We start from the raw sequence: 13,529 nt of genomic DNA, 5'->3' as shown, positions 1-13,529 counted from the left end.
CACCTGTGAGCATGGACGCCAAGGGCAGCAGGCTTCTCTGCAGTCTGTGCTCTGTATTCTGACCTCCAGGCAGCAGCTCCCCATGCCCCAGATTCCTCCACTCCAGTTGTCACTGTTGTGTCCCAAGTGACTCCAGGGGGAACCAGGGAACCAGTAACAAGTGGGTCCTTGAGATAAGCGATGGCTTCTCAGGGTCTCTGTTTGCTCATATGTCTGGACCAGACGATCTCCACATCCTTTTTCATTACTGGGTACCAAGAAAGTGGTTTAGTAAAGGAACGTTTAAGGACTGAGAAAAAAAATGTCTGGAAGACGAGGGATCACTTTAGATTGAGAAAGTGGCAGAAAAATTCCCCCAGGGAGGCAGGTGAGATTAGAAAGGACAGGAGGGAGAAGCAATTGGAACTTGGGTGCCTGCGAGAAAGTGCAAGATCTTCCCAGAGGAGAACAGTGTGGTGGGAAACTCACATACCATTAACGATCAAGAACAACTTTTCTTTATTTAGTTCAGTAATGCTAAGAATAGTCACATAAATTAATAGTCATCACCACCATCCCTCTCCAGAATAATTTTATCTTTCCAAACAAAAACCTTGGAGTTATGACTGTATCTCTGTGTCAGTTTGCTTTCCTAGGATGTGCAGGGCCCTGAGTTCAATTCCTAGCAGGACAAAAAAAACAAAGAAAACCCGCAAGCATATCTGTGCACCAGTAACTCCTCATTTCTCTCTCTCCTGACTCCTGATCACCCTCATTCTACTCTCTGCTTCTTATATTGACTGTCTGGGTGCCTTGTGGAAGTGACATCACACGGTATGTCTTACTGTGTGACTAGCATCCTTCACTGAACATAATGTCTCAAAATCTACTCTTGTCGGACGAGTCAAATTACATTCCCTTCTCCTATCTAATGCTATTCCATTGTGTGCATGTACCACATTTTGTTTAGCCATCTCTCAATGGAGATGTGAATTGTGTCTCTTAGCTGTTCTAAACCATATGGCTGTGCACATATATTTGACTCTTTGAGAGATTTCCAAGGTTTTTTCCACAGCAGCGGCACCGTTTTACTTTCCCACTGAGAATGCACAAGGGTTCCTTCTAGATTATCCGTGGAGACAAGTGGCTACATGCCTTCAATCTAAATCAGCTTCACTGCAGCCCAGACTGCACCTGCGACAGCGACAAAATGTTCAGTTATGACAACATATTGGTACCAAGCTAGGAGGGTCATGAAGCCTGGGAACCTGGTGAGTTAAGGACAAAACGGTACTGGAAGCAGCTTACGGACCAAAGGATGCATGTGGTGTGAATCAAGACCTGGAGGCCAGGACATTGCTACAGCCAGCTATTTAGGTTAGAGATCTGGTTCTAGGTGAGAATCCTGGGTTCTAGGTAAGAAACCTGGGTTCCTAGTAGGAACACTGGAAAGGTGGGGATGAATCTAGAGACAGTGGGTGGGATTCTTGAATAAAGAAGGTGTTCGCTGGTGAGAGGTTTGAGAGTTCTGCATGGACTCAGCCAGCCACTCAACCTTGGTCATCTTAAGTGCACTTATGTGGAGTGACAGCAGGAAGTGATACATCCCTTATCTTTTGTCATCTTGATCTCCATGGTGACCAAAGCACATAAAGATGGGAAAGAACCAGTTAGCTATGTGGCCCTTGGCCTAGTAAGGAACAGGCTTTGCAGCAGGGCTGGGAGTGTGGCTGGATGGTAGAATCCTACTTACTCTGCATCAGTGAGTCATGGCTTTCATTCCCATATTGGGGGAAAGGGGCAGAGGGAGGGGAGGGAGCACGCAGACAGCAACTCTGGAGCTGTTTCCTTCCTCCACTGGCTGCACCTTTTTAGCCATTGGTTACAGAGCTGGATCCTGAGTAAGAAAAAAAATGTGTTAGTCTGTTTGCACAGAGAGCTGAAACACCAAACCCAAAGTAAGGAATGGCCTGTAGGCCCCAGAGGTGTGTCTAATAAGGATCCAAGCTGGAGCCATGAAGGTCTTGTTTTTATACTTATAGTCCAGCCCACAGTTAGTACATCTTTTATCTGGAACGATTGACACCAGACATGTTTCAGATTATAAAAAATTTTAGATCTTGGAATATTTGCAGACATTTTACCAACGAGATCAGAAAATATTAAACCTAAAATGATTTAAAATGCAAAACTTAGGAGCATTGTTTAGACTTGAGTTTCACGTTTTGAGTTTTCCAATTAGGAATGCCCAGCCTGTGTAAGAAAGGTGTTTGTATGGCTTTTCCCTGTGTTGGCTACGTGTCATGCTAAAAACACCCCCACCTCTGATTGCTCCTGTCTGATCCTTTGTGCTTTGATTACTGAAGGTTCCACAGAGCACAGTGCTCCATTAGGTGTTGTCCTCTGAGCTGACAGGGTAGAAGGCAGTGCCTTCGCATGCGGTTGTGCAACGGTGTGTGCTTGGTGACGGTGGCTGGGTAGCAAGTGTGAACCCAGTGTGGTGGAGCCCAGTTTGGGGACGATTTTAAATAAGTCATGTTTAAAATAGATGTAGTTAAGGGGTCTAAAATCAGGTTTATAAAGATGATGATAAGATAGATGGAGATTTAAGCTTGGGCAGCCAACCCTGACTTTTTTATATGATTTCTGGTGATTAAACTCAGTTCCTTTTGCAAACAGTATTCTAGATTCTGGGACCGCTACTCACCTGTGTGCTTTTATCTGCAAGTTAAACTGAACACAGCCTTTCCAAGGTGTATGGCTGGATGGGGAATCTATACGGCTGACACCAAGTAACTAAAGCATTTGTCAAGGCTCAGCCACCAACCTCAAGGATATAGCTGTGACAACTGGACTCCCGTGTGACTCAACCGGGCCTCATTTGGACTGGATGAAGAGGTTGTAGACTAAGCAACTGCCTGTCTCCTCACTTGGGACTAAGTGCCCAAAAGAATTAACAGACTTTGAGGTACTATTTGATATTTTCAAAGGGAGTCCTTAGAGCCCCCAAAGAAATAAACCTCCTCTCTTTGACTGGTTGCAAAAGGATACTGAGTTCTTCCCGAACAGGAGCTCAGCCATTCTCCTTGCATCCCTGACACTGGAGGTAGCAGAGCAGGATGTCCCATTTGTGATACCCCAGAAAGCAGCAGGGGCTTCAGAAGAGAACCAATTCCTTCAGTCACCCTTGCTCACTGCTGGTGCACTGTGCCCATTGGATGACTGCGGGAAATGAGGCCAACTGAAAACTCACTGCACATGACCCTTCTCTGCACCGCAGGGAGATCTAAAGTTCGCATGAAATCAAAGAGGCTACAAGACCAGAGCTCTAGGATGAAAAAGTTCCTGAAAGTCGAAATACAAAGAACAGAACTTGCAGTGTGTAGAAGAGATGCGTGTTTCCCACAAAAGAAACAAAGCAGGAGAGTGGAAGAAGGGATGCCCTCAAGAGCAGTAACTCACCATCAGCCAGGATTTCCCCTCAGATCCTTTTTTGTAGCTAAGCACAGATGAGGAGGAACATTTCCAGCCAACATGGGCTGAAGAATAAGATGGAGATGCGGAATGGGGAATATGGCAAAAATCAAAAATAAAAGCTTCTCTGAATTTGTTGAATGTTACTAACTTTTGTCTACCTTTAAGAAAAACACCCACCCTGCCAGTAACCCTAGGGAAGAAATTGGAGCTAGGGAGTTGATTGGTCTTTCTATGTGGCAGTTCTATCAGGTGGCAGCATCCTCCTGAATGAATGAGATGGTCAAGCTGCGTCTTCAACCTGACAGATGACACTTGGTGACTTCAGACTCAATACAGATGGAAGGCAATGTGAACGTTTTGTTTCTCTTCCTTCCTGACATGTCGCATTCCACCAGCACTGACAGGAGAAGGGAGGGTAAAGATGAGGGCAGCATGCTTGTGCGCTTTCCTATGCACCCATCCCTGTAAGAATCTACTGGTAAACACACCAGCTTTTGTGGTGGTGGTGCTGGAGGTTGAGCCCAGGGCCTGGTAAATGCAAAGTGAGCACTCTATCTCTGAGCCACATCAACAATCCACTAAGTAATGAAGGCTGGCCTTGAACTCACTCTGTGGCCCAGGCAAGCCTTCAGCTTGTGATCTTCCTGCATCAGCCTCTGGATTATGCCACTAGGGTATTGTTTTTCCTGTGAGGTTAATGAGGGATGGGAAAATGAAATCGTTTTCCTCAGTACTAACTACCATGGGGCCCGAAAGCTAACATAGGCTTCTGGTCTGAGTTTATCAATCACACTGCTTAGAGGCAGGAGGTGGGAGACTAAACATGATGTGTGCCTGCCATCATACTGAATACTTCGAGCATCATCTTGATGCTTCTGGGAGTTTAGGGTGGGAGGTGCATGTGTTTATAGCCTATTTTCTTCCAAGATGCCCCACAAATTGCTATAGTTATTTCATCAGAAATAGATATGATTTCAAAGAAGTAATTTTAATATACAGTTTTAAGTTAAATAAATGTAATGTTCACATAATAATGCTATCATAAAATGTATACAACAGCAGTAAAGAGCACATCCTAATCTACATTATATTGGACTTATTCTGCATTCCTAATCATCTTTCTTCAATGATTCTAAATTTATAAATAGTTTTGTATCTAATATTACAAGCATTTCCTGTAGCTTTATGAGGGTTTCATAACTGATTTTGAGACAGATGTGTTTTTTAAATATTAATTATAATTCCAGTTTACTAATCACGGAATGTGGAAATCTAGTATTAATCTTGAAGACATTTGTGGTAGATCTTGGTTATAGAACAATACTGAATGGCCAGAACTCACTTTCTGAGACCGTCTTTGCACATTTTGCCTTGCAGGGATATACCGAACAGAAAGGGATAAGGGCACTTTGTATGAGCTCACCTTCAAAGGGGACCACACCCATGAATTCCAGCGCCTTGTCCTGTTTCGGCCCTTTGGCCCCATCATGAAAGTGAAAAAGGAAAAGCTCAACATGGCCAACACACTTATCAACGTTATTGTGCCCCTGGCGAGGAGGGTGGACAAGTTCCGGCACTTCATGCAGAACTTCAGGTTTGTTCGTTTTGCAGGGGGTCCTGCTCATTCCCTGTCATCGCCTGCCTTTCCCTGCCACGTGCAAAAGCTCCTTCTCTTCCCTTCCACTCAGTTTTCTTCCTACAAAGTTTACGGTTCATATTTGCTTTCCCTAAAGCAATTAGAAAATCCCTGCTTAAGTACATTTTCCTTAGAGGGAACGTCTAGGAAGGGTGGTCAGTCAATAGCCCTGCAAATGTCACCGTCATTCTGGCTGGGCAAACCAAGGCTGGGTGTGTGACCTTCAGTTCTGACTGGGTAAACCAACGCTGCACACGTTGCCTTCAGTTCTGACTTGAGCCTGGGCTCCCCAGACAAAAGTGAGATTCTCAGAGGCCAGCAAATGAGGTTCCGCATCATCAGGAGCAGGCAGGAGCTGGCTGGTGGTGACGGAACTCACATCAGTGATGACTGAAGGAGGGAGAGGCCCTGGCTCAGTAGAAGCCTGCCTTCATTTGCTGCCCTGCATCTGGAGCAGATTGAATCACAGTCTATTACCTGTTCTAAGCTGCCAGCCCGAAGGGACTGGATTTAAAACTGTGGCAGGAGGGCTGCAGGGACTCATCTTTATAGGCGCTCAGCAGACCTTTATCCCAGGGTGCACGGGTGGAGTTGGTGTGTACGTGACAAGAAACCCTCTACTGGGCAACAGTGGGTCTCATCGTTTATGTGTGGAACCCACATATAAGCCGAGGTTAGCCAGCTACATGATTTACTTACCATGATTTCAAAAAACCAGCTTATTTTATCCAATTATAAATCTTGAAAGATTTAGCCTATTTTTAAATCTCTTTTCATTAAGTTCACAGTACTAAAATGTCAGTGGAGATCAGTAGAAGAATGTGGTTAGTCGCTCTCAAAATCCTAGCTAAAGAGCACAAGAGGGATCCTTTTGTAATCAAGTTGCTTGTATCAGGGTCAAATCATCTTTGAAGAGACCACTAAAGTCACCCGGTAATGGAAGAGGGACGCTGCATCTGAGAGCCAGGGACTGCAAGGGTAGTGCATACAAAGACAGATTCCCAGAGCAGGAGGGAACGGGGCAGAGACTGAGTGGGATATCAGCTGGACAGCCAAGAGCTTCTGAGCATGTGCAGGGCTCTGAAAACGTGGAATGTAAGATCAGGAGTACCTAGGGTATTTCATTCTCTGTAGGGACATGGTAAAAAGATTATTTTCAGATCACAGCCAATGGAGATTCTGCAAAGCATAGTGCTAGAACAAATCACCAAGCATAGCTGGAAAAAGTAATTCTTTTTTCAGACCTAAATTTAAAGTCTGGCCAATTAAACCAAAGGAATATAATGGGAGCCCCCAAACCATCTAGGCTGTCACCCAGATAATAGGCTGGCCACTTGTCACAAACTGGTAGCAAGGCCCCGTTGCTGAAGACAACACCTACGCAGCTCTCTGAACATGCAGAAGTTGAGCTGGTGTCTGCCTGGAGCTTTCATCGCTACATGCTAGCCTCTTTGGTACAGGACAATACTCTACACACTAACAAACAAGAAACTTGAGTATCAAACTATATAAACTCTTGGTTCTACAACAGCGTCCTACCTGCAAGACATGCTAGGTCAATGGGGGCACAAAGTTTGTAGGGTCATCAGCTCATATCTGGTGTGACTGAAGGCCGGCTCTAAGAGATGAAATCCATATACTGCTTGGGTAACCAAGAATCTGAGACTAAATAGCATAGGGACATAGGGTAAAACCAAATACTACTTTTCAAGTATATATATATACACACACACACACACACACACACACACACACACATACATACATATATACTTCTAATGCCATCATTCTAGCCTCAGAGGTCAGTGCCTTGCTCAGTCATCATCAGAGGTAGGGACAAATACAGAGCTCAACAGCTAGACATTACGCAGAGAGCAAGAGCTCGTGAACACTCATCCCTAAAGGGAATATCAAATTCCTGCTCTCAGGGTTCAGGGAGCCCCGTGGAGAGGACACAGGAAGACTGTAAGAGCTATCAGAGAGTGTGGAAGACACTAAGAAACAGGGCCCTCTATATCAGCATATGGACACACAGAGACTGGGGCAGCATGTCCAGGGTCTGCAGGCGTCTGCACTGGTTGGAGTCCTATAGCTAAAAGGGGAAGTGGTCACATTCTTCCATCCCTAACCCAGAAGCAATCTCCAATTGAAAACCACTTGTACACAAAATTTTATTTTCCACAAAGGAACTCTTACCAGGGAAACAAACTACTCTTAAGGATAGGCTGCATGCCCAGCAGTAGATGCAAAAGGAAAATGAACTCAACCAATAGCTTTGGTGGTTCCTTTTCTCACAATGTTGTGTCAGGGTGCTTCCATTTTTTTTTAAAAATTATCTTATTCTTAAAAATATTTTATATTTATTTTTATTATATCTATATTTTCTTTTCTCTTTTTACCCTATAGGTCTTTTGCATATATATTATGATATCCAGTTTAGTGTTTTTATGGGATTTCTGAGTATGTAATGATTAGGTCTTTATTTTTTGTGCCTTTTCTTGGGCTCTTTTCCCTGTATTTGTTTGTTTTGTCTAATTCTAATGGGTTAGCTTTGCTTTATCTGTTCTGTTCTATGCTATTCTATAGAAGACTGTCTTCTAACGAGCGGCAGAAAGGGGGTTCATCTGGTTAGGAGGGGGAGTAGTAGAGGGAGATGTTAATGGAAACAGTAGAGGAGCCGAGGGAGGGGAACTATAATCAGAATGTTTACATGAGAAAAAATGATTTTTTCAATAAAATGGGGGAAAATTCTGGCCAATTAAATGTTTAGACACAATTATTTTGACCAATTACTGGGAGACCATGAACGGACTATTTATTAATGTTGGCTGTTGCTATGATGTTCTTTCCAACTTCAGCCCAGAGCATGTCAACTCTGTTGACACTGTGGGTGATTTTCTACCCTTTGCCCGTTGTGTACATTACCTCATAACTACCTAATTTTTATAGTTTGTTTTAAAATCTAGGGCCAGGGAAAAGGCTTATAGATAAAAAAAAAAATCTTTCTGCACAAGCTGGATGGCCTGAGTTCACTCCTGTAGTCTTCATGATGGTGGAGGCGGAGGACAAAGTCCACAGAGACGTCCTCTGCCCCATACACTCTGTCTATGGCAAGTCCACGGAGACTCCTCTGCCCTATACACTCTGTCTACAGCAAGTCCACGGAGACTCCTCTGCCCCATACACTCTGTCTACAGCAAGTCCACGGAGACGTCCTCTGCCCCATACACTCTGTCTATGGCAAGTCCACGGAGACTCCTCTGCCCTATACACTCTGTCTCCAGCAAGTCCACGGAGACTCCTCTGCCCCATATACTCTGTCTACGGCAAGTCCACGGAGACTCCTCTGCCCCATATACTCTGTCTATGGCAAGTCCACGGAGATGTACTCTGCCCTCCTATACACTCTGTATACGGCAAGCACAACCACATATATTATGTCTATGCACATAATATCATGGAATAATATTGTTTAAAAATTCAATGAAAGATCATCTTGGAGTTTCTAATTTATGATTGATAGCTCATAGAAGTGATTACTTGCTTACTACAAGATGTTTGAACAATGTAGAACAAAACAAGGATAGATTATTTTAAAAGCAACCCACAGGTAAACATTACTTACATTAATTTAATATCAGTTCACATGACCTTTCCTGACTTACATTTGATGGAATGATAGTTCACTGGCTATGAGTAGTTTCATACTGCATGACATATCTTACATTTACATTTCTAATGAATTAAATTTTATCTCCTTACGTTTGTAGTAAAAACCTGAGTACGCTAGAAGGGACTGCCAGGCTTCTAGCAAATGCGCTTCACTATGGAGAGATAGCCGTTCATAAGAGATCTTTCTCATGCTCAGAAAGTCACTCACAGAACAAATTAGAATTGGGATTTTAATGTCCTTTAATTATATTTTAGTATCACCCTGAATTGTCTAAAGAATCGCAGCAGGAAAAGAGAGTCCACACATTCCATATGCTTTCCTTCCTCCATGATTCCTCCACGTTACAAGTTTAGCGCCTATGTTTTTACCTAGTTGGGGGATGCAATCCTTAGTTCATATTTTTCAAAAGGCAAATTCTGTATTTAGATTGATTTGTTGCATTTATCTAGTTTTCTTAAAATAACACCCCCATCCCTCAGTTCTTGGTTGTGTTTAATTGGTAAGAAACACAAAGACAACCATAAATGCTTTAACACAGACCGTCTTTGTAGTGCTAACAGGACAGATTGGCTGGGCTTAAGGGCTTGGAGTATACTTTACTGAGAATTTTATAGGCTTTCTTTTAACATCGAATGATGCCATGGAAATATATTAAGAATCTTTCATTTATCTTCTTTAAAAGTAACTTTTGCATCAAGGCCAGAAGAATTTCTCTAGGGATTCTTGAATTGAATCATAGTAACTTAGTCAGGAAGTATCTCTTCTTGGTATTCAGTGTTCTCTAGCCATCCTCCTGGGATATAGTTGCTATGCTGTTTTATGAACTCTTTTGTGTTAAGGCCCTGATGATGGTTTGAATGAGAACGGCCTCCATAGATTCATGTATGTATTCATGTTTGGTCCCTAGTGGATGGAACTGTTTGGTAAGAATTGGGATGCGTACCCTTGTTAGAGGAGGTCATAGATGTGGGCTCTGAGGTTTCAGAAACCTAGATCATTGCCAGACACTCCCTCCTTTTCCCTCCCTCCCTCCCTCATGCCTATGGATCAGGATGTAAGCTCTCAGCTACTGCTCCATGCCTACCTGCTGCCATGTTCCCCATCATGATGATCAAGAACTCTAAGTTTCTTGAACCATGGTCTCCAATAAACTCTTTCTTTTATAAGATACCTTGATCATGGTGTCTCTTCACAGCAATAGGAAATAATTGATAAAATGGTTGTATGGTTGATGGATGACTTGTTCACTTCTGTGCTACATGGGCACAAATTGTCTATTTCACAAATTGTTTCCATTTATTAACATTTTCATTTTTCTGTGTATATGTGTTGTGTGTATATGGTATATGTGTATATTATCTATGTATGTATGTGTGTGTATGATATATGATTGTGTGTTGTATGTGTATGATGTGTATGTATATGGTGTGAATTTTATGTACATATGATGTGTGTGTTGTGTATATGTGTGTGTGTATGGTACTTTCACGTGAGTGTGCCAAAACACAGGCCCATGTCTGTACATGCAGAGACCAGAGTAGATGTCTTCTCTATTGTTTTCCACCTATTGCCTTGAGACAGGGTCTCTCAAAGAATCAAAACTTCACTTCCAGCTAGAAGAGCAACTAGTAAACTCTGGTGATATGCCTGTCTTTGCCCTACAATGCTGGGCTTACAGTGATGTGCAACCATGCCCGTGATTTTATGTGGATGCTGAGATTCAAACTCAGATCTTCATGCTCCCAGAGCAAGCACACCTACTCACCGGTCATCCTCCCAGCTCCTCTCTGCTTTTAATGCCATTTCCTTTGCCTGCATGCATGTGAGCCTTCACTTTTGATCTTTTACGAATCCACCCTGTATCTTTCTTTCTATGACACTTCTGCTTGCCTTGACATTGATTTATCTCCTGAGTATACACTGTGCCTGGAACTCTTATTTTGTTTTCAAATGAACTTTGGAAAATTGAATTCATATTTTGTGAAAGTGGAACAATTGTAAGAATGTTTCTTTTGCTTGGTCCCTATTTTCTTTGAGACTGTATTTTCTTTTTACTTTGAATGCCATTAAAAACTATCTCTGCCTTTCTTTGCCCTTCCTCCCGCACCCTATTTCTTTCTCTTCTTGCCCCAAGGGTGTGGTTGCTGTGCTGTTTCACAATCAAAGGCTTGCCTAGGCTTCTACCTCATCTGAGAGACACTGCGCCCATCCCTAGCTGCATTTTGAAGGCAGAATATTATTCTATTGACTTCTGTAAGGTGCAAGAGCAGGTGGAGAAAGAGTGCTTAGCCGGGTGGCTGTGGCCCTCCTCAGCTGTGGCATGGTGTGGAGCTTTGCTGGGTCGCCTTCTTATTCAAGTCTCAGCCCCACTCACAAACCAGAGCTACGCAGATGCCCTCATGGATGACGAGCTTGAGAATTGATACTTTCTCAGTCATGCTGTTTTAACAGTCTTTCTTTGGGGGCTTGATAGAAAGTGCACAGAAGCTCTCAGGATGGAAGTAGAGACAAAAGCCGTGGCTCGGGAGACAACACAAACTCATCAGTGTACTCATTTTCTGAACTTCCCAGCAGACAAGGAGAAAAGGGGAAAACAAGGGCCGGTGTGTATTAGCCGTCCTAGTTAATGAGGAAGAGCCCTTGCTGGGGGAGACAAGCTTATTTCCAGCACTAGACCCTCGGGGCTTTTATTTAAGAGGTAATGGATGCGGGTGATGATATTTCTGACATGCACAATTACGGTGGCAAGAACTGGTACTTCCACCTCCTGACGAAGAATCGAAAATCCTGTTTTGCCCTTTGGGACCAGTATAGACGACTCTGGTCTTGGCAGTGCGGGGCTACCAGGTGGAAACTCATCTTGGATCCTGGAGGCAATGGCTGGTGCTTAAGAAGGCTCCTTTGTTGCTGCCATCCGGTTGGCCTGCATATGGAACCCGGAGTCCTCACGTGCCATTTCATCACCCGTGAGCATCCTCCCATCCCTTGGGATCACAGGTTTTCTGGGGCTCCCAGGGGAACTCTGCTGAAGTCATGTTTGCACGTGCATTTTGGCCCAGGAGCGATCGCCTTAAACTGCCTCCTCCTCTTTGCTTTGGTGAACCACCCCACTTTGCCTTTGAAGCTGTCGCACGTTTGGCTGTGGCCGCTGAGTTTCTCCCATCTGTGTTATGGATTCTAGGCTCATCTGTGATTTCATCATGTGCTTTGTTTGATATCAGCAACACTCAACACAATTGCAAAGCTGTGGATCTTGTGATCATTATCTCTGCCCCGCCCAGTGGGAGATGGGGATTTAATGGGAGATATTCTTCATGGTTTCTTTTTAAACTTTTTTTTCTGTTTCTTCAAAGTTTGTTTGCTTTTTATTCTGACTCTTCCTGCTGGATTGAACCCTTTTTGTTTTGAGGTTCCTCTTCAGGCTGGGTGGGTTATGTTTGTATGAATGTCTTTTGTATTCCCCTGGCTTTTCTCATCCCTCTCAAAGCATTCTTGGTGTTTGAATGTACTACCAGGGTCATCTTCTAAGTGACTTTCTTTAGAAATTCTCTCTTTCACCCCATTTGGGCCTAGAACCTTTACAAAGGCTCTGGGAATTTCTGGGGGAAAAGTGTAAAGCGGGGATTCTCTATTCCTAATTGAAACAACCCTTCAACATTTGACTAACTGAAAACATTTCACTGACTGAAAGTCCAGGATCGTGGCAGAGGTAGATTCCTGTGTCCTCCGTATCCCTTGAGGAAAGCATGCTATTTTACATAGTATAGTCCACTTTCTGCTCCACGTCCCAACCCCATTCCTGTGACTCATCTCACCACTCACAAAGCACAGCTACACCAAGAAGCTTTCTTAGCAGACGAGCTAAGAAATGTTAAAAATTCATCTGTCATGTTGTTTCAACAATTGTCCTCGGGGACCTAATAGAAGAGGTGTTTAGTTTGAGCTACAGGTCATATAGTGATGTGTATTCAAGAGAGCAGAAGATGGTCCATCGGAAGAGTGGTTGTGTTTTCTGTATTGCAATGAAAATCAAGAAAGTTGCTTGATTGCAGACCAGAATCACCCATTACTCCTTAGCAATGGTCAGAACAGCCAAATAATAGAACAGTAGAATTGTCTGTTAGTTCACGTTGGCAAAGGGGTGAGGGCAAGGATGCACCAAGCCCAAAACAGAACGCTATGATAAAAGCAGATTCCAGAGAAGCCCAGAAGCACTCCGCTCCCTCTCCAGGATGGAATCTGTTCCTTACAGCATTGCCATTCCTTCATGGCTGAACCCCTTCCTGCCTGTTCGCACTGGTAGACTGGGGGCTGATGGATTGCTGTTGCACAAAGCACACCAGTTCCTCCTAGATCTTCCCATTCCTGATCATTTCAGTAGAGACTGGCTTAGAAGAGTAGCAATGAGATTAAACCTTTTCTTGGCTGTGAAAGTGTTCTGCTTCTTCTCAGCCTGTAGAGCTCATTCACCCCTGATGCCCTCCACTTGCCTCCTCTTCCCCCATTCATCTCTTCTCCTCTCTCTTTTCCTTTCCCTGCACTTTTCTTGCTTTCCCTCCCTCTCCCCCTTCCTTACCCACCTCCCCTGTCCTTCCCCTGTCCCTCCCCTGTCCTTCCCCTGTCCCTCCCCTGTTCTTCCCCTGTCCTTCCCCTGTCCCTCCCCTGTCCTTCCCCTGTCCTTCCCCTGTCCCTCCCCTGTCCTTCCCCTGTCCTTCCCCTGTCCCTCCCCTGTCCTTCCCCTGTCCCTCCCCTGTCCCTCCCCTG

At 44.0% G+C, this 13,529-nt stretch overlaps 1 protein-coding gene across 3 annotated transcripts in view; it reads left to right on the top strand.

The window, feature by feature from the left end:
- Csgalnact1 (chondroitin sulfate N-acetylgalactosaminyltransferase 1) overlaps positions 1-13,529 on the top strand; it is a 339,276-nt gene that overhangs the window by 293,107 nt on the left and 32,640 nt on the right. For all 3 annotated transcript variants that reach the window (XM_005367767.3, XM_026789580.1, XM_026789581.1), the window contains one exon: positions 4,834-5,050. In XM_005367767.3, coding sequence (XP_005367824.1) covers positions 4,834-5,050 — 217 coding nt within the window. The remainder of the gene's footprint in view (positions 1-4,833; positions 5,051-13,529) is intronic.

Source organism: Microtus ochrogaster, unplaced genomic scaffold, assembly GCF_000317375.1.
Source record: "Microtus ochrogaster isolate Prairie Vole_2 unplaced genomic scaffold, MicOch1.0 UNK23, whole genome shotgun sequence".
In the NCBI taxonomy this organism is placed as follows: Eukaryota; Metazoa; Chordata; class Mammalia; order Rodentia; family Cricetidae; genus Microtus; species Microtus ochrogaster.
Note: the sequence above shows the minus strand (reverse complement) of the source record. Positions and strands in the feature narration are given on the sequence as shown.